General features: G+C 43.9%; 1 protein-coding gene across 8 annotated transcripts in view; it reads right to left on the bottom strand.

Moving 5' to 3' along the window:
* Positions 1–21038, bottom strand: part of RAD54L2 (RAD54 like 2) — a 135716-nt gene that overhangs the window by 62760 nt on the left and 51918 nt on the right. For 6 of the 8 annotated variants that reach the window (XM_033209014.1, XM_033208998.1, XM_033208988.1 and 3 more), the window contains one exon: positions 11245–11434. In XM_033209014.1, coding sequence (XP_033064905.1) covers positions 11245–11380 — 136 coding nt within the window. In that variant the 5' untranslated portion in view covers positions 11381–11434. Of the gene's footprint in view, positions 1–11244; positions 11435–11668; positions 11720–17449; positions 17524–21038 lie in introns of those variants that run through there. The other 2 variants (XM_033209004.1, XM_033209024.1) reach the window with 2 other exon arrangements.

Below are 21038 nucleotides of genomic sequence, written 5' to 3'. Positions count from 1 at the left end.
AGGTGGATCACTTGAGGCCAGGAGTTTCAGACTAGCCTGGTCAACATTGTGAAATCCCATCTCTACTACTTGATTGGTGCAAAAGTAATCGCGGTTTTTGTGGGGTTTTTTTGTAAAAAATACAAACACTAGCCGGGTGTGGTGGGGTACACCTACAATTTTAGCAATCTCAGCTACTCGGGAGGCTGAGGCAGGAGAATTGCTTGAACCTGGGGGATGCAGGTTATAGTGAGCCAAGATTGCGTCACTGCATTCTAGCCTGGGTGACAGAGCATGAGACTCTGTCTCAAAAAAAAAAATAAATAAAGATACTTGGATTTTTTTTTTTCACATTTTTCCCATCTTTATTCAGGTTTGATTGTATACTTTTATATAAAACTAATAAAAATCAAGATAATGATCATGTGTCACCCCGAAAGTTTTTCTTATGCCCCTTTAAAGTCCTTCTCTCCTCTCTCTGCCCCAATCCTATCCCTAGAGAAGCACTAAGCTGCTTTCTGTCATTAAGGATTGGTTTGTATTTGCTAGACTTTTAATATAAATGAAATCACATGATGTATTCTCTCTCTCTTGCTCTCTCACTCTCTTTTGGAAAAACTCTAAAACCATGGTTTTCCTCTGCTCTCACACCACTACAACAACAATCACCACCACAGAAGACTTCTAGTGACCAAATGTGTGGGGATTTCTCCCCACCACCAAGCGACCAATTAATTCTGCAGTAGATATCAGCTAGGTGCCCTCTAAATCAATTCTAACACTATCTACCTGGAGATAATGTCAGATCCCACTATGTCAGATAGTATCAGATCCATTTAAGTGTTCAGTCCCAAGACTGCCCCCTGACACACACCAGTTGATAGGCTTCCTGTTGCAGTTCCCATGAACCCCTCCTTGGGTTCAATTAATTTGCCGGAACCACTCACAAAACTCAGAGAAACACGTTTACTGCTATTAAAAAGGATATTACAAAGGACACAGATGAGGAGATGGTAGGGTAAGGCATGGGGGAAGGGGTGCAGAGCCTGCATACCCACCCTTTGTATGACACCCTCCAGAAACCTCTACATGTTCAGCTATCCATAAGCTCTCCAAACTCAGTCCTCTAGGGTTTTTTGTTTGTTGGAGAGTCTTGCTCTGTCACCCAGGCTATAGTGTAGTGGTGCAATCTTGGCTCACTGCAGTCTCTGCCTCCTGGGTTCAAGCAATTCTCCTGCCTCCGTCTCCCGAATAGCTGGGATTACAGGTGTGCACCACCACGCCCAGCTAATATTTGTATTTTTTAGTAGAGATGGGGTTTCAACATGTTGACCAGGCTGGTCTCGAACTCCTGGCCTCAGGTGATTCCCCTCCTCGGCCTCCCAAAGTGATGGGATTACAGGCCTGAGTCACCACGCCCATCCCCTCTAAGGTTTTTATGGAAGCTTCACGTCAGTATTACTTCCCACAGCGTATAAGTGGGACCCTCTCTGGAATGAGGGTCTTATGACCCATAATTAGAAAGGGGGGCTTGGAATTTTAGAGTCCTGCCTTGGGGCAGGTAAAAGGATGGCAAGAGTAGGTCAGAGAGATTCTGTTTCCTGAGATATCCCCCTGAGGCCTAACACATGCACCATTATAACAAAAGACTGCAACAAAGACTATGGGAGTTAGAAGCCAAGAACTGTGGAAGAAAACCAATATATATGGCTATATATATATGTATGTGCATATATATAGCCATATATATTGGTTTATATATAAATATATATATTTTTAGATATATATAAATATATATATTTTTAGATATATATAATATATATATTTTTAGATATATATATCAGTGTGTATATATACATACACACATATATACATATACACACACACACACACACACACACACACATATATATATAGCCCCTAATCCTATCCCTAGAGAAGCACTAAGCTGCTTCTGCCATTAAGGATTGGTTTGTATTTTCTAGGCAATATATATGTATAGCCATATTACATATTACATGGCCATACATATATATAATATGGCTATACATATATATATATATATAAAATGGCTATTTTAGGCTTAATACCACATTCTTCCTTATTCTCTCTCTCACTCTCTTGCTCTTTTTCTTTCTCAGGAGTTCTGGCTTTCACTCAATATAATTATTTTGATATTCATTCTTTTTTTTTTTTTTTTTTGAGACAAAGTTTCACTCTGTAGCCCAGGCTGGAGTGCAGTGGCATGATCTCGGCTCACCACAACCTCTGCCTCTCAGGTTGAAGCAATTCTCCTGCCTCAGCCTCCAGAGTAGCTGGAATTACAGGCCAGCACCACTGTGCTCTGTCACCCAGGCTGAAGTGCAACGGCACAATCTCGGCTCGCTGCAACCACTGCCTCACGAGTTCAAGTGATTCTCGTTCTTCAACCTCCCAAGTAGCTGGGACTACAGACACGGGCCACCACACCCAGCTAAGTTTTGTATTTTTGGTAGAGATGGGGTTTCGCCATGTTGGTCAGGCTGGACTCTAACTCCTGACCTGAGGTGAACCACCCTCCTTGGCCTCCCAAGGTGCTGGAATTAAGGCATGAGCCACCGCGCTGGGCCAAAATATCTTACTTCATCTTAAAAAATGTATGGGGTGAATTTTTATTTCTATGCTATAATTTTCATTATAAAAAAACATTTAGCCGGGCGCGGTGGCTCAAGCCTGTAATCCCAGCACTTTGGGAGGCCGAGACGGGCGGATCACGAGGTCAGGAGATCGAGACCATCCTGGCTAACACGGTGAAACCCCGTCTCTACTAAAAATACAAAAACTAGCCGGGCGAGGTGGCGGGCGCCTGTAGTCCCAGCTACTCGGGAGGCTGAGGCAGGAGAATGGCGTAAACCCGGGAGGCGGAGCTTGCAGTGAGCTGAGATCTGGCCACTGCACTCCAGTCCGGGCGACAGAGCGAGACTCCGCCTCAAAAAAAAAAAAAAACAACAACAACAACAACAAAAAAAAAACATTTAAATTCTTTACCAGTTAAAGTACCGAACCTCATAACCTTGACACCACTTCACCAATCTTCTGGTAAAACTGATGTTCCAACAAGTTTGTCAAGTTCATCCTAAAGCTCCATAAACTCCCAGTTACCCCCAACCACAAATGAAGGACCTAAGTTTGGAAATAAAACCCTTTGGCAAGCAGTCATGCTTAGAATAACCAGTAAGTTACTTATGTCTGTAGTTTCTGGTCTGGGCTTTGATTTGTTTTACAATAAAATTCTTGACAAAAGCTCTACTCTTTTTTTTTTTTTTTGAGATGAAGTCTTGCTCTTGTACCCAAGGCTGGAGTGCAATGGCGCAATCTCAGCTCACTGTAACCTCCGCCTCCCGGGTTCAAGCAATTCTCCTGCCTCAGCCACCTGAGTAGCTGGGATTACAGGTGCCTGCCATCACGCCCGGCTAATTTTTGTATTTTTAGTAGAGACAGGGTTTCACCATACTGGCCAGGCTGGTCTCGAACTCCTGACCTCAAGTGATCCACCCACCTCGGCCTCCCAAAGTGCTAGGATTACAGGCATGAGCCACTGCGCCTGGCCGAGAAAAGCCCTACTCTTGTCTTAGCTGAATATGGCTATCCACAATGTAGGCCAAACAGTTTCGATGAGCAGTGTGTTCTCAGAAGAAAAGGATGGTGGTGGCTCATGATACCTTCTTGGAGAACCAAAGACCAAAGAAACCAGCACAGGTAATAAAGTAAAAGCAATGGAGGAAAAGAACTGGGACATCTGGCTTTTCCTTGCAAATATTCACATGAGAAAAACGGTAGCCTAAAAGAAATGCAAGTGGTACTGGGAAGGGGAATCTCATTATTAACTAAGATTTGACATATATCTGGAAAGTAGCTGAAATTCTGGAGTGAAACTAGGAACTGCATCCATAAGTCTGCATGAATAAGAAACATAAAGTTCTTGCTAAACAAAGAAAACATATTAAATTCTAACAGTCTCCTTTACCCTCCAACCTTTAGTGCATATTCAAGCCCAGGTTTCTTCTTGTTATTTTTCTCCCATGTTTTTCTGCTGCAAGAGGACAAGAAACTACTTTGGAGAAATAGTATTAGGATTTTTGCCATTTGTACAGACTGACAGACCCTTGGACATCTCTCTTAGTCTGGGCTCCCTATCATGGACAGTTGACAGAGCTATCAACCATTAAGGAAGAGTCTACTGCAGGCTTAAAGAGTGATGTACGGCCAGGAGCAGTGGCTCACGCCTGTAATTCCAGCACTTTGGGAGGCCGAGGTGGGTGGATCACTTGAGGTCAGGAGTTTGAGACCAGCCCAGCCAACATGGTGAAACCGGTCTCTACTAAAAACACAAAAATTAGCCAGGTGTGGTGGTATGTGCCTGTAATTCCAGCTACTCAGGAGGCTGAGGCAGGAGAATCGCTTGAACCTGGGAGGCAGAGGCTGGGAACCTGAGCCGAGATCCTGTGACTATACCCCAGCCTGGACAACACAGTAAGACTCTGTCTCAAAAAAAAAAAAAAAAAAAAAAAAAAAACCCAAAAAACAAAAAACAGTGAAGTGACATCAAGGAAATAAATGTGCCAATGAACCAGCAATACACTGGAAAATCCCTTTACAAAGCCACGAAAACATAGGACTCTACCTGTGACATGTATCCAACCATTCCACACTTTCACATCCACTGGAACATACATTAAGCAGCAACTGGAAATAAATTTTTTAAAATAAAGGCTGGATTATTCCAGGAGTTCTTTTCATCTAAATATTCCAAAGTACCTCATGTGGGGCAATAGACTAGACCTGAAGCTAAGCTAGGAGAAAATATGGAGCTCCAAAACCATTACCAGGCCAAGTATGGTGGCTCACGCTTGTTATCCCAGCACTTTGGGAGGCTGAGGCAGGCAGATTGCTTGAGTCCAGGAGTTTGAGACCAGCCTGGGCAACATGGCAAAACCCTGTCTCTGAAAAAAAAAAAAAATTAGCTAGGCTGGGCACAGTGGCTCATGCCTGTAATGCTAGCACTTTGGGAGGCCAAGGCAGGAGGACTGCTTGAGGCCAGGAGTTCAAGAGCAGCCTGGCAACATAGAGAGACCCTGTCTCTATTTTTTAAAAAAATTTTAAAAGCCTGTAATCCCAGCACTTTGGGAGACTGGGGTGGGCGGATCATTTGAGGTCATAAGTTTGAGATCAGCCTGGTCAACATGGTGAAACCCCAGCTCTACTAAAAAAAACACACACACAAAAATTAGCCAGGCATGGTGGCACATGCCTGTAATCCCAACTACTTGGTAGGCTGAGGCAGCAGAATCGCTTGAACCTGGGAGGTGGAGGTTGCAGTGAGCTGAGATAGCTCCACTGCACTCCAGCCCAGGCAACACAGTGAGATCCCGTCTCAAAATAAAATATTTTTTTTTAATTTTAAAAATTAGCTGGGCATGGTGACGCACGCCTGTAGTCTCAGCTACCTGGGAGGCTAAGGTGGGAGGACCACCTGACCCTGGGGGGCTGCAGTGAGTCATGATCATCCCACTGCACTCCAGTCTGGGTGATCCTGGATGAGACCCTGTCTCAAAAAAAAAAAAAAAAAAAGAATGAATGAACGAATGAAAGAAAAAACATCACATAAGGAAAGCCAATCCCAGAGGTATCAAATTTTGAACCTCTACCTTTAATAACAACAGACCCTAAAGGTGTTAACACCCTACTTTCCCTACCATTCTGAAAGAATAGAGAAAGCTAAGGACAGATATCAGGAGACAAGAAAAAGAGGGGGGGTGAAAAACCAAATCTAAAATGTCTCACAACATGTCATGGGTCCTTTAACATGTTATAAACAAAAAGCACTATCTTCTCCTCACTTGAAGGTTGGTTTGAAGATAAAAGTCATGGTGCTATTCTCCAACAGCCAAACCTCTGTGTTCTATAATAAACAGTTCTTGCACTACTATCCCACTACTCAACATACAAAGGTCAGTATCAAGGAGGAAACAATGCCCCGACTTATTGTAGTAAAGCCAAAAATAGCTTTCACTCCCCCATCCACTCTCTATCCTGTTCATCCCACCTTTGTAAAAGATCTCATGATCTTCCTAGGCTTTTACCCATCCCTCTTCAATCTGCCCTACAAATCCAATAAGTCACCAAGCTGTATAAAATCCAATGCAACCAGTCTGACCATTTACTTCTCCTGTGTGATTGACTGACACAAACAGTTCTAATCCTCATTACCCTTTCCCATAGAGTTCTACTACAGACCTAATTGATCCTGCCTATCTACAGGCCATGTCTTTGATGCAGTGCTAGAGTAACATTGCTGAAGTCAAAGGTCTGATGGATGCTCCTCAGTAAAAGCGCCCATCGGCCAGGCACAGTGGCTCACGTCTGTAATTCCAGCACTTTGGGAGGCTGAGGCAGGTGGATTAATTGAGGTCAGGTGTTTGACACCAGCCTGGCCAATGTGGTGAAACCCTGTCTCTACTGAAAACACAAAAAATTAGCAGGGTGTGGTGGTGGGTGCCTGTAGTCCCAGCTACTCAGGCGATTGAGGCAGGAAAATCGCTTGAACCTGGGAGGTGAACCTTGCAGTGAGCCAAGATTGTGCCACTGCACTCCAGCCTGGATGACAGAGTGAGACTCCGTCCAAAAAAAAAAAAAAAAAAAAGCACCCATCAATTCCATGTTGCCTATAAAACAAACTCTAAACTACCCCATGATCTGACCATAGGTCATCTCTCCAGTCTCACTCCAGTGATCCCCCTCTTGTGTCCAGTGCATTAACAAATAAGACAGCTCATCATTCCTTAGCATTTGCCATACTTTGCCTTCTACTTTGCCTTATACCTGCAGTTACTTCTAACTGTCCTTCCACCTCTACTCAACAGTAATCAATAATCACCTTCTTCCCTCAAAGCAGAAACTAGGAAAGAAAGCAAAATTATCACAGGAAAGGGTATTGTAAGAATCTATGGTCTCAGAAGCAGCATTGGTTTGAAAAAAGAGCACTGCCTTCAAGACCAAAAGTCTAGCTTTGCCACTTTCTTGTTAAGTTATACTGAGTAAGCTACTCACCTTTCTGAGTCTCAGTTTCCCCATATGTAAAATGTATCTACCCTACCTAACACACAAGATTATCCAGACCATAAAGTATGGGCTGGACGTGGTGGTTCATGTCTGTAATCCCAGCACACTGGGAGGCCGAGGCAGGCGGATCACCTGAGGTCAGGAGTTTGAGACCAGCCTGGCCAACATGGTGAAACTATGTCTCCACTAAATACAAAAACTTAGCCAGACGTAGTGGTGCATGCCTGTAATTCTAGCTACTACTCGGGAGGCTGAGGTGGGAGAACTGCTTGAACTCAGGAGGCAGAGGTTGCAGTGAGCTGAGATCACACCACTGCACTCCAGCCTGGGTGACAGAGCAAGACTCCATCTCAAAAAAAAAAAAAAGGAAAAGAAAAAAGAAAGACAATAAAGTATGATAAAGTGTGTCAAAATGCTTATGGGGGAATGGAGCTAAAGCTTATAGGGAAAATTATACCTTTAAATGCTTATATAGAAAAAAATCTAAAAATTAATGAGCTATGCACATTCTTAAAAAGTTTGAAAGAAAGCTTTAAATACTTATATAGAAAAACATCTGAAAATTAATGAGCTACACACATTCGTAAAAAGTCTGAAAGAAAGGCAAAATAAACCCAAAAGAAATAGTAAACAAAATTATAAAGTAGAAATTACAAAGAAAACAAACACAATACACCAAAGCCAAAAGACAGTTTTTTGAAAAGAATAAGATTGTTCACATGCTTGTGTAAACTATGACAATATAAAAGTAAGCTATGTTTATCCATTAGAAATGAAACTTCAGGCTGGGTGCGGTGGCTCACGCCTGTAATCCCAGCACTTTGGGAGGCCGAGGCGGGCAGATCATGAGGTCAGGAGATCGAGACCATCCTGGCTAACACGGTGAAACCCCGTTCTCTACTAAAAATACAAAAAATTAGCCAGGCATGGTAGCGGGCGCCTGTAGTCCCAGCTACTCGGAGGCTGAGGCAGGAGAATGGCGTGAACCCAGGAGGCAGAGCTTGCAGTGAGCCGAGATCGCGCCACTGCACTCCAGCCTGGGCGACAAAGCGAGACTCTGTCTCAAAAAAAAAAAAAAAAAAAAGAAATGAAACTTCAAATAAAAAGGGCTGAAGTAAATTTCCTTTATGAAATGGGTTTCTCATATCTCAGTACTATTGACATTTGGGACAGATAATTCTTGATGTGAGCTGGGGGCTCTCCTGTGCATTATAGGATGTTTAATAGCATCCTCATCCTCTATCCACAAGATGACAGTAACATCCCTAACCCATCCCCAAGAATCCTGACAACCAACGTCTTCACACATTGTAAAGTGTTCCCTAAGAAGCAAAATCATACCAGGATGAGAACCACTGCTCTAAGAAAATAAAAAGGCCACATCACACTATGCCAACTAAAACTAGATTATTCATAGCTATTCTTTTTTTTTTTTTTTGAGACAGAGTCTCGCTCTGTCGCCCAGGCTAGACTGCAGTGGCGTGATCTCGGCTCACTGCAAGCTCCGCCTCCCGGGTTCACGCCATTCTCCTGCCTCAGCCTCCCGAGTAGCTGAGACTACAGGCGCCTGCCACCGCGCCTGGCTTTTTTTTTTTTTTTTTTTGTATTTTTAGTAGAGACGGGGTTTCACCGTGTTAGCCAGGATGGTCTCAACCTCCTGACCTTGTGATCCACCTGCCTTGGCCTCCCAAAGTGCTGGGATTACAGGTGTAAGCCACTGCACCCAGCCTATTCACAGATACTCTTAATGGTAGAATAGCTAGCTGCTCTACCCATGACTACGGGATGGCAGCAAGGACAAGACTAAAGACATAGGCAGGTCTTGGATTTTTCAGGAAAATTGCATAGAGTGCTCAACATGAGAGGAAAAGAAAAGCTTTGGGCTGGGCTTGGTGGCTCACGCCTGTAATTCCAGCACTTTGGGAGGCCGAGGTGGGTGAATCACCTGAGGTCAGGAGTTCAAGACCAGCCTGGCCAAAATGGAGAAACCCCCGTCTCTACTAAAAATACAAAAATTAGCTGGGCATGGTGGCAGGCACCTGTAATGTCAGCTACTCAGGAGGCTGAGGCAGGAGAATTGCTAGAACCTGGGAGGCAGAGTCTGCAGTGAGCCAAGATCACGCCATTGCACTCCAGCCAGGGCCGACAAAAAAAAAAAGCTTTAAGAGGTAAAATAGGGTAAAAGACACTATAAGTAACAGAAGTATCACTTTTACTTTTGTGGCTCTAACACTGTAGTGAAATATAAAAGATGGTCCATGAGTCAAATTCCAAGAAGTCAGTTAACCTAGCAGAGCACAGCAGGACATAGCGCCTAATGGAACTTTTGTTTATCACTCTGAACTTCTATAAAAATGAGTCATTTCAAAATCTGAAAAAAGTATTTAAGGCCGGGCACAGTGGCTCACCCCTGTAATCCCAGCACTTTGGGAGGCCAAGGCGGGCAGATCACCTGAGGTCAGGAGATTGAGAACAGCCTGACCAACATGGAGAAATCCCATCTCTACTAAAAATCCAGAGTTAGCCAGGAATAGTGGCAGGCACATGTAATCCCAGCTACTCGGGAGGCTGAGGCAGAAGAATCGCTTGAACCCGGGAGGTGAAGGTTGCAGTGAGCCAGTTGGCACCATTCCACTCAGCCTGGGCAATGAGAAAAACTCTGTCTCAAAAAAAAAAAAAAAAAAAATCGAATTGCACAGTTACACTATTCTGAGACAAATCAAAATTAAATTGTTGTCATTTCTAAATAATGGTAAAGTCCGCAGAAGCATATTATAATTTTTGAATAATTAACAATTTTACAAGGAAAAGAGAATTCCAAGAAGCCAACAGGGAAGACAGTGTGTATATATCCATTACATTCACCAGAAGCATCTAAAATCCAATCTAAACCTGATGGGAGTTCTAAGGGTGTCTGTAAATACAGTTATGAGAACCCAAATGATGAAAAGCAAAAAGTGATGTTGATACCTAGGGACTCTAACATCATCTCAGGAACAATAAGAGCCAAGCAAACATTACTGTCTTCCATTGTTTCTATTCATTCTACTTTCTAGAAATAAGACTCCAACTGAATAAGCTAGCAATGGACAGCAAATGCTATTGGGGGGATAAAAGTGAATGGTCATTTCCCTGCAGAAATGGAGAGAGGCTTCTGGACAGTATAAAGGAGGGCAAATGGATCCCAAGTCACATGACAGCTGTTAGGATGAATGAGAACTGAAGATAGTAAACATCAGAAAAGACGGAGGATCAGTGCTTATCCTCCTGGAATCTGGAGAATGGCAGGAGTGCATTTTCCTATGTTCCTTCAGATTCAAGTAATTAGATGATCTAATGCAACATTCAGTTCCACTAGGGGGTCTGCTATGAACAGACAAAAACCCTATTCCTCAGTCAGTAGGAAGCTTACAAACAACTAAATCCCATGCCATAAAAGGCTGGAATTAATTGAGAAGTCTTGTGGCTGGCCAAATGACCTAACATTAGACTGAACATTAAAAGTCCAATGCCATTTCAAGAAGCTGAGGGCAAAGGAAGGAGTGAGCTGAGCAAACCAAATAGAAGGCATCAAAAGGGGGCCTACCAGGCATGGAGATGCAGTGCCCTCCCAGTAGGAGCAATTTATAGTCACTGGAAAGGCTAAGAGGTAGAGCAGCACTGCAGGAGATACAGTGTCCTTTCTGAAGTTGTGAAACTGTCTGAGAATCTCTGCCTGGGGAATTCCCTCATGTACACACAAGCAGAACTGTATGTATAATTTCAGAAAACTTACAGACCGCTCACAGTTACCCTCACATCTACCTGAAGAGCCCATGGCCTCCAGACTGCAAAGTCTTACCATAGGGACTCTGCCATTGACTCCTCCATGACTTGGGCAAGTATGCAACACTCGAATCTCTGGACCTGAGTCCATAAATCTGTCAGAGACAAACAAGCTAAAGGCTAAAGGTTCTTCCAGCAGTAAAAGAAAGCTTATGTGGAGGAACAATAATCCATTTCCTAGCAAAGAGCAGCTGAGTTCATTGCATCTGAGTTCCTAGTCTGTGTCTTCTCACTATGGATGGCATAAGAAATCCCACTGGAAAAACCAAAGTCTCCCAGCAAAAATTCCATTGGAGGAAAATATAAGGCAATTTCTGTCACTCAGTAGAGCCCACTTACCATCCAGCAGGTCTTCTTCATCATCCCTGTCACACTCCTCCACTGCCACCTCCTCCTCCTCCTCCTCTTCCGCATCCTCCAGCTCCACGTCCGGGTCCAGGTCTGGATCGCTCCCTGAGGCAGATTCGTCTGACATGGCTCCCAGAGGTCCTCAGTGGGCATTACCAACTCATGGTCCACTGCAGGGGTGCTAGGAGGAGGATAAGAGGCATCAGAATCACCAAGGGTTTTGCTTAGAAGCACAAGTCTTTCAAAGAAAAAACTGCCAGCTGGGCACAGTGGTTCACGCCTGTAATCCCAGCACTTTGGGAGGCCAAGGTGGGTGGATCACTTGAGGTCAGGAGCTCGAGACCAGCCTGGCCAACACGGTGAAACCCCATCTCCACTAAAAATACAAAAGTTAGTAAGGCATGGTGGCACACACCTGTAATCCCAGCTACTCAGGTGGCTGAGGCATGAGAATTGCTTGAACCAGGGAGGTAGAGGTTGCAGTGAGCCAAATGGCGCCAATGCACTCCAGCCTGAGCGACGAGGTGAGACTCTGTCTCCAAAATAAAAACAAAGAAAAAAAGCTGAACATGAATTCACTGGAACTTCTCTAAGAAAGGAAAGCTAACCGTACCCAAATCACAACATTCTCTATGAATGTACTGGCTCTGAGTCGTGTTTTGGTGACTCTGCATAGCTCAAACATCTCTTGGCTATTTTGACAAGAAAACACCTTAAAGTAACAGTAACAACAAAACTATAAACCTTGAAATTCCCATTTGTTCATTCCTTCCTGCATCAACTGTTTCCTAAGCACCAACTCTCTATATCTCTTTATACATATACATATATATGTGTGTGTGTGTGTATATATGTGTGTGTGTATATATATATGTACATATATATACATACAGAGTCCCCAACCTGCAATGGTTTACCGTACAATTGTGCGAAAATGATACACATTCACTAGAAACTGTACTTCAAATTTTAAATTTTTCCCAGGCTAGTAACATATGGAACTATACTCTCTGGCAATGCTGAGTAGTGGCAACGAGCCGAAGCTTCCAGTCCACCATGCTATCATAAAGTGTGCAGTTTTCTGTGCTGCCAGATGATTTTGACTGTAGACAATGTAAGTGCTCTTTATTTTATTTATTTATTTTTAGACAAGGTCCAGCTCTGTTGGCCAGGCTAGAGTATGGGTGGAGAACAGTGGCACAATCATAGATCACTGCAGTCTCAAATTCCTGGGTTCAAGCAATATTCCTGCTTAAGACCTCCTGAGTAGCTAGGATGACAGGCACATATAACCATGCCTGGCTAAGACAGTGTTAAGTGTTCTGAGCATCTTTAAGGTAGTCTAGGCCAAACTATGATGTTCAGTAAGGTAGGTGTATTAAACAGACTTTCAACTTACAATATTTTCAACTTATGATGCATTTATCAGGATGTAACCCCACTGTACGTGGAGTAACAGCTGTATATAATCGTAGGTGCTATTCTAGAGTTTGGGGACACAGAAGGAAGCAGAACAAAGCATGCAGGGAGTACTCAAGGCTGGTGTGTGGCAGGAGGAGCTGCTAGTTTATATAGGGGAGGTCAGTGAAGTTCTCACGGAGCAGAAACCAAAAGAAAGGAAGAAAGCCATACAGACATCTAGAGGGAGAGTGTTCCAGGTAGAGTGAACACCAATGGCAGAGGAGGAGTGGCTGGGAGTACTCAGGAGCTAGAAGTATGTTTTACCCAAGTTATTCATTCATTCACATTCAGTCCATTATTTGCTAACCTGCTATATTATGTCTACCATGTGTCAGGTACTGTGCATGTCTGTCTGTCTCTCATCACTTTACCATTAGCTATAAAGGCCACTCCTTCTTGAGGGTTAAAAAAATAACACCATGGTAAAGAGATGGCTAGTTGGGTAGCTCTGTGATAAAGTAAATATAGCAAAATGTTAACTAGTAAGTTCACTGGCCAATTGTTTCCATTTTTTCTGTATATTTCAAATTTTCTTTTCTTTTCTCTTTTTTTTTTTGTTTTGAGATGCAGTTTCACTGTTGCCCAGGCTGGCATGCAGTGGCACGATCTCGACTCACTGCAACCTCCACCTCCTAGGTTCAAGTGATTCTCCTGCCTCAGCCTCCCGAGTAGCTGGGACTACAGGTGTGTACCACCACACCCAGCTAATTTTTGTATTTTTAGTAGAGAAAGGGTTTTACCATGTTGGCCAGGCTGGTCTCAAACTCCTGACCTTAGGTGATCCTCCCTCCTTGGCCTCCCAAAGTGCTGGGATTACAGGCATCAGCCACTGCACCCAGGCTCAAATTTTCATACTAAAATCAGGGAAGAGGTAAATCATCTTTCTTTTTTTTTTTGAGACGGAGTCTCACTCTGTCACCCAGGATGGAGTGCAGAGGCGCAATCTTGGCTCACCACAAGCTCCACCTCCCAGGTTCACACCATTCTCCTGCCTCAGCCTCCCCAGTAGCTGGAACTACAGGTGCCCACCACCACAAAATAAAAACTGAAGTACAAGTCTCTAGTCATTTAACATAAAAAGTACTGCAGAACTGCAATCTCTTACTAAGCTTCAGATAATTTGAAACATAACATCTATCTTCTCCTGAACAGAGAAGAAGAAAAGAAAAGCAAACTAGATTATTTAGAGTTTTGGAAAACTAGAACTTTAGGATTGTTCAGAGTTAGAAATAACAGGAATTAAGAGTATGTGTGTCCAGATGGTTCATGTACTTAGCCTCTCAAGACAAGGTAAAAAACAGCTGTGAAAGGATCTAGTAATAAAATTTAAATTTTTGCATTAATAACTCACTTTCAAAAACATCTGCAAAGGGCATTAAGGGACAGGCGAGAAATGTGATCAACAAATACAAATTCATATAACTAATGCTGAGCTACCATTCACTTAGTGACCTGGCAGATTTTAAATCTCTGTAGAAATGACTATCCGGACGGGTGTGGTGGCTCACACCTGTAATCCTAGCACTTTGGGAGGCCGAGGCAGGCAGATTACGAGGTCAGGAGTTTGAGACCATCCTCACGAACATGGTGAAACCCCGTCTCTACCAAAAATACAAAAATTAGCTGAGCATAGTGGCGCATGCCTGTAATCCCAGCTACTCGGGAGGCTGAGGGGAACTGCTTGAACTCCAGAGGCACAGGTTGCAGTGAGCCGAGATCATGCCACTGCACTCCAGCCTTGGCAACAGAGCGAGACTCTGTCTTTAAAAAAAAAAAAAAGGGGGGCCAGACATGTTGGCTCATGCCTGTAATCCCAGCACTTTGAGAGGCCGAAGCGGGCGAATCACGAGGTCAGGAGATGGAGACCATCCCGGCTAACAGGGTGAAACCCTGTCTCTACTAAAAGACAAAAAATTAGCCAGGCATGGTGGCAGGTACCTGAAGTCTCAGCTACTCCGGAGGCTGAGGCAGGAGAATGGCGTGAACCCAAGAGGCGGACCTTGCAGTGAGCCCAGATCACGCCATTGCACTCCAGCCTGCGCGACACAGTGAGACTCCGTCTCAAAAAAAAAAAAAAGAAAGAAAGAAAGAAAGTAATGACTAACTATCCTGTGTCACTGGTTCATTTAATAGGTTTTAGAAAGGAAGTAGTAAATCAATTAGCTATCAACAACTTTGGAAGTAAAATTTACTTCTTAATAGTTGCAGTGAAATTTATTTTTGAATGTTAGTATATTCATCAATAACTACTCTGTGTTTGGAAGTCAATGGTTGTAATGAGCATAATCTCTCTCTTTCACCCTAGACTCCTTGAGATAAGAGTGTTTTGGCCCCGCACGGTGACTCATATCTGTAATCCCAGCACTTTGGGAGGCCGAAGTGGGCAGATCACCTGAGGTCAGGAGTTCAAGATCAGCGCAGCCAACATGGTGAAACCCCCATCTCTACTAAAAATACAAAATTAACCAGGCATAGTAGCGCATGCCTGTAATCCCAGCTACTCAGGAGGCTGAGGCAGGAGAATCGCCTGAACCCGGGAGGCGGAGGTTCCAGTGAGCTGAGATCCCGCCACTGCACTCCAGCCTGGGCAACAAGAGTGAAACTCCACCTCAAAAAAAAAAAAAAAAAAGAGTGTTTTCTCTGCAGTGTGCTTGGCAGATTTTAAAGAACCATTTTTAATTAGCAAGTACGTCTAGGTAATCTGAATGCCTGTCATTCTAGGGAAGAAATTGTGTAGTGGCGACAAAGAGAGACTCCCCGGCCCCTGTCCAAAAAAAAAAAAAGGCAACAAAGAGCCTGGTGTGGTGGTTCCTGCCTGTAATCCCAGCACTTTGGGAGGTCACGGTGGGGGAATTGCTTGAGCCCAGGAGTTCAAGATCAGCCTGGACAACACAGCGATGCCCATATCTACAAAATATACAAAAACTAGCTGGGCATGGTGGTGTGTACCTGTAGTCCCAGCTACTTGGGAGACTGAGGAGGGAGGATCACTTGAGCCCAGGCAACAAGTGAAAATGGCAGAGGAAAAGCTGGCCTTGGTGGGCAGCAGCAGTCAACTGTATTCTGTCTCTAAAGGGCTCCACCCTCATACACACATACCTCTATGGGGGCATAGCCTTTCAGAACACAAGGCAGCCTTGATTCAGTACTCAGCTCTTAGTAGAACTGTTAGACGGACATGGTTGGTGGCGGTGGGGGAGGGGTGGTGATAAAGCAAATAATCCATCTCCCTCATTTGCTCCTCATTCTAGGCAAAACACTGCTTCAATCTCCATGACAAGGAGCTCTGCCTCTAATGCAGACAAACCACAAGAGCAATAATGGGTATGCTGCACCTTAATGAGGACCTGTGTTCTTACAAAGCAAATTCTGGGAATCAAATTATATTTTAATGAAACTGGAGAACTAGCTATTTAAAGGAATTCTAAAGAGGACCACTCTGAAAAGCAAATATTCAACCCCTAAGTGTTTTAATAAGTCTACAGTTTAATATATTGGGTTTGTTAAAAGGAGGCTATAATTATTAAGAAACCCACAGACAATCCTAACCTAGCACCTCATGGCAATCTTGAGAGTGAAGGAAAATGTTGTTCGGCTTTGCTAAGTTCCAAGACAACAACAACTGTCAGTAGAGTGGTACCTGGCCAAGAATCAGAATTAATCATGCAGGCACAGCCCTTTGAGACATGAGGCATGGCAAGGTGGGGACATTAGGATATAAACAAGAGGAAACACACACACACGAACAAAGCCTTTGTTCACAATGCAGACCACCAGACTTGGAGAGTTCACATTGAAATCATAAGACTCCGAGCACACACGCTGTCTCATCATTGTGAGGCAGCTCATGAAATTTCAAAGATGTCATTATGGTCCTTGATAGCATCATGATCGTTCCTTTTAAATAAAAGGATCCTTCCCAGACTGCCACGTCCTCATTAATTTTAGTTACTTTGAGTAGTACTAAACTCTGTCAAATGGTCTCAAAGCAAGTCCACGGCAAGCGCAAATGACTTGTTTTCTTCTTGAAGAATATCTACACAAAACACTGGATTTGAGCTAATTTACAAGGGGAAGAAAGGCTTTTAAGAGTAGAAAAACAGGCCGGGCGAGGTGGCTCACGCCTGTAATCCCAGCACTTTGGGAGGCTGAGGCGGATGGATCATGAGGTCAGGAGATCGAGACCATCCTGGCTAACACGGTGAAACCCCGTCTCTACTAAAAATACAAAAAATTAGCCGTACTTGGTGGCGGGCGCCTGTAGTCCCAGCTGCTCGGGAGGCTGAGGCAGGAGAATGGCGGGAACCCAGGAGGCGGAGCTTGCAGTGAGCCGAGATCACCCACTGCACTCCAGCACTCCAGCCTGGGCGACAGAGCGAGAGTACGTCTCAAAAAAAAAAAAAAAAAAAAAAAGAGTAGAAAAACAGGCCAGGCATGGTGGCTCACTCCTATAATCCCAACACTTTGGGAGACTGAGGCAGGATAATGCACTCCAGTCTAGGTAATAGAGCCAGTCTCAAAAAATAAATAAATAAATAAAAATTTTTAAAAAAGAACATCAGGAAAACATTCAGTCCAAAGCTTTGGTCAATACCCCTAAAAAATCTGACAAGGAATTTATATAATTCAAAGACAAAAGAAAGAGTTCAGTTACTCCATAGTACTATAGAGTATATATAGTACAGTATATATAGCACATATATATATAGTATATATAGTACTATAGAGTACTCACCAAGTACCCACAGAATTCTTCCAGTCTGCTGAGAGATCCACCGTGGATTGTTAAAGTTCTTTCCAAACACCTTCCTATGCAAAACAGACACTACTCCAATCACAACCAATGCATACTTCAAACCTCCATGTAGCCCAATGCCTTTTGAGTGTCTATTAGTTACTTAAAAAAAATTTAGATCACACAAAGCAGCCACAGAGCTAAACTGACACAACAGCTCAACATTTTACTTGGAAATATAAAGATGATTTTGGCAATTTGAAACTTAAGAGAAAATAAGAAACAAAAGGTGAACAAACGCATTCAAAACTTAAAGGACCAGGGCCACAGGAGACAACTACCTCCAAAAGATAGCACAATGGAGCCTGGCCCCAGGAAATCAGAACCTAGCATAGCACTAGACACATATTTGCAGAATCAGTCAAGAAACCTAAATCCAGCCACAGCTCTATGAGTAACTAGCTGCATGACTTTGGGCAAGTCAGTCCTCCCTCAGCTTCAATCACTCCTCTTATTCCAACCCAGGGGAGAAATGGGCCTGAGTTAATCTTCAAGATCTCTTCCAGATTCTAAAACAGCAATTCTCAAAGTGTGGCCCGGGAACCCCTGGGAGTCCCCAAGACCCTTTCAATGGAACTACAATGTCAAAATTACAGTTTAAAGAGACATTCAGGGCATCTCTGAGCCGACTCTGGCTCAAGAGGCTACCCCAATTAAAAAACAACAACAAAAAAAGCCATTCAAAGCACAAGATAAAAAATGGATTTTTATGTTAACAAAGTATAAAAAAATTTCTTCAGGTAATTTTTTCAAACTCTGTATTACAATTAACCTTTAAGAAGCTACCGGGGGGCGGAGCAAGATGGCCGAATAGGAACAGCTCCAGTCTCCAACTCCCAGCGCGAGTAACACAGAAGACCGGTGATTTCTGCATTTTCAACTGAGGTACTGGGGTCATCTCTCTAGGGAGTGCCGGACAATCGGTGCGGGTCAGCTGCTGCAGCCTGACCAGCGTGAGCTGAAGCAGGGCGAGGCATCGCCTCACCTGGAAGCGCAAGGGGGAAGGAAATCCGTTTTCCTAGCCAGGGGAACTGAGACACACAACACCTGGAAAATCGGGTAACTCCCACCCCAATACTGCGCTTTAAGGAAACAGGCACACCAGGAGAATATATCCCACACCTGGCCGGGAGGGTCCCACGCCCACGGAGCCTCCCTCACTGCTAACACAGCCGTCTGCGGCGATCTATCCGCAAGGCAGCAGCGAGGCTGGGGGAGGGGCGCCCGCCATTGCTGAGGCTTAAGTAGGTAAACAAAGCTGCTGGGAAGCTCGAACTGGGTGGAGCTCACAGCAGCTCAAGGAAACCTGCCTGTCTCTGTAGACTCCACCTGTGGGGACAGCCCACAGCTGAGGTCCAATAGGGAAAGCAGCGGGGGCGGTGCAGAGGCGAACGACTCTGTCTGACAGCTTTGGGGAGAGCCGTGGATCTCCCAACGCGGAGGTTGAGATCCGAGAAGGGACAGACTGCCTGCTCAGGTGGGTCCCTGACCCCTGAGTAGCCTAGCTGGGAGACATCCCCCACTAGGGGCAGTCTGACACCCCACACCTCACAGGGTGGAGTAATCCTGAGAGGAAACTTCCAAAGGAAGAATCAGACAGGTACACTCGCTGCTCAGCAATATTCTATCTTTGGCAACCTCTGCTGCTGATACCCAGGCAAACAGGGTCTGGAGTGGACCTCAAGCAATCTCCAACAGACCAACAGACAGTCCTTCTGACTGTCAGACGGAAAACTATCAAACAGGAAGGACACCTATACCAAAACCCCATCAGTACGTCACCATCATCAAAGACCAGAGACAGATAAAACCACAAAGATGGGGAAAAAGCAGGGCAGAAAAGCTGGAAATTCAAAAATAAGAGCGCATCTCCCCCTGCAAAGGAGCGCAGCCCATCGCCAGCACGGATCAAAGCTGGTCAGAGAATGACTTTGACGAGATGAGAGAAGAAGGCTTCAGTCCATCAAACCTCTCAGAGCTAAAGGAGGAATTACGTACCCAGCGCAAAGAAACTAAAAATCTTGAAAAAAAAGTGGAAGAATTGACAGCTAGACTAATTAATGCAGAGAAGATCATAAACGAAATGACAGAGATGAAAACCATGACACGAGAAATACGTGACAAATGCACAAGCTTCAGTAACCGACTCGATCAACTGGAAGAAAGAGTATCAGCGATTGAGGATCAAATGAATGAAATGAAGCGAGAAGAGAAACCAAAAGAAAAAAGAAGAAAAAGAAATGAACAAAGCCTGCAAGAAGTATGGGATTATGTAAAAAGACCAAATCTACGTCTGATTGGGGTGCCTGAAAGTGAGGGGGAAAATGGAACCAAGTTGGAAAACACTCTTCAGGATATCATCCAGGAGAACTTCCCCAACCTAGTAGGGCAGGCCAACATTCAAATTCAGGAAATACAGAGAACGCCACAAAGATACTCCTCCAGAAGAGCAACTCCAAGACACATAATTGCCAGATTCACCAAAGTTGAAATGAAGGAAAAAATCTTAAGGGCAGCCAGAGAGAAAGGTCGGGTTACCCACAAAGGGAAGCCCATCAGACTAACAGCAGATCTCTCGGCAGAAACTCTACAAGCCAGAAGAGAGTGGGGGCCAATATTCAACGTTCTTAAAGAAAAGAATTTTCAACCCAGAATTTCATATCCAGCCAAACTAAGTTTCATCAGTGAAGGAGAAATAAAATCCTTTACAGATAAGCAAATGCTTAGAGATTTTGTCACCACCAGGCCTGCCTTACAAGAGACCCTGAAGGAAGCCCTAAACATGGAAAGGAACAACCGGTACCAGCCATTGCAAAAACATGCCAAAATGTAAAGACCATCGAGGCTAGGAAGAAACTGCATCAACTAATGAGCAAAATAACCAGTTAATATCATAATGACAGGATCAAGTTCACACATAACAATATTAACCTTAAATGTCAATGGACTAAATGCTCCAATGAAAAGACACAGACTGGCAAACTGGATCAAGAGTCAAGACCCATCAGTCTGCTGTATTCAGGAGACCCATCTCACATGCAGAGACATACATAGGCTCAAAATAAAGGGATGGAGAAAGATCTACCAAGCAAATGGAGAACAAAAAAAAGCAGGGGTTGCAATCCTAGTCTCTGATAAAACAGACTTTAAACCATCAAAGATCAAAAGAGACAAAGAAGGCCATTACATAATGGTAAAGGGATCAATTCAACAGGAAGAGCTAACTCTCCTAAATATATATGCACCAATACAGGAGCACCCAGATTCATAAAGCAAGTCCTTAGAGACCTACAAAGAGACTTAGACTCCCATACAATAATAATGGGAGATTTCAACACTCCACTGTCAACATTAGACAGATCAACGAGACAGAAAGTTAACAAGGATATCCAGGAATTGAACTCATCTCTGCACCAAGCGGACCTAATAGACATCTATAGAACTCTCCACCCCAAATCAACAGAATATACATTCTTCTCAGCACCACATCGCACTTATTCCAAAATTGACCACATAATTGGAAGTAAAG

The sequence above is a fragment of the Trachypithecus francoisi genome, unplaced genomic scaffold (assembly GCF_009764315.1).
Source record: "Trachypithecus francoisi isolate TF-2019V2 unplaced genomic scaffold, Tfra_2.0 Lachesis_group0, whole genome shotgun sequence".
In the NCBI taxonomy this organism is placed as follows: Eukaryota; Metazoa; Chordata; class Mammalia; order Primates; family Cercopithecidae; genus Trachypithecus; species Trachypithecus francoisi.
Note: the sequence above shows the minus strand (reverse complement) of the source record. Positions and strands in the feature narration are given on the sequence as shown.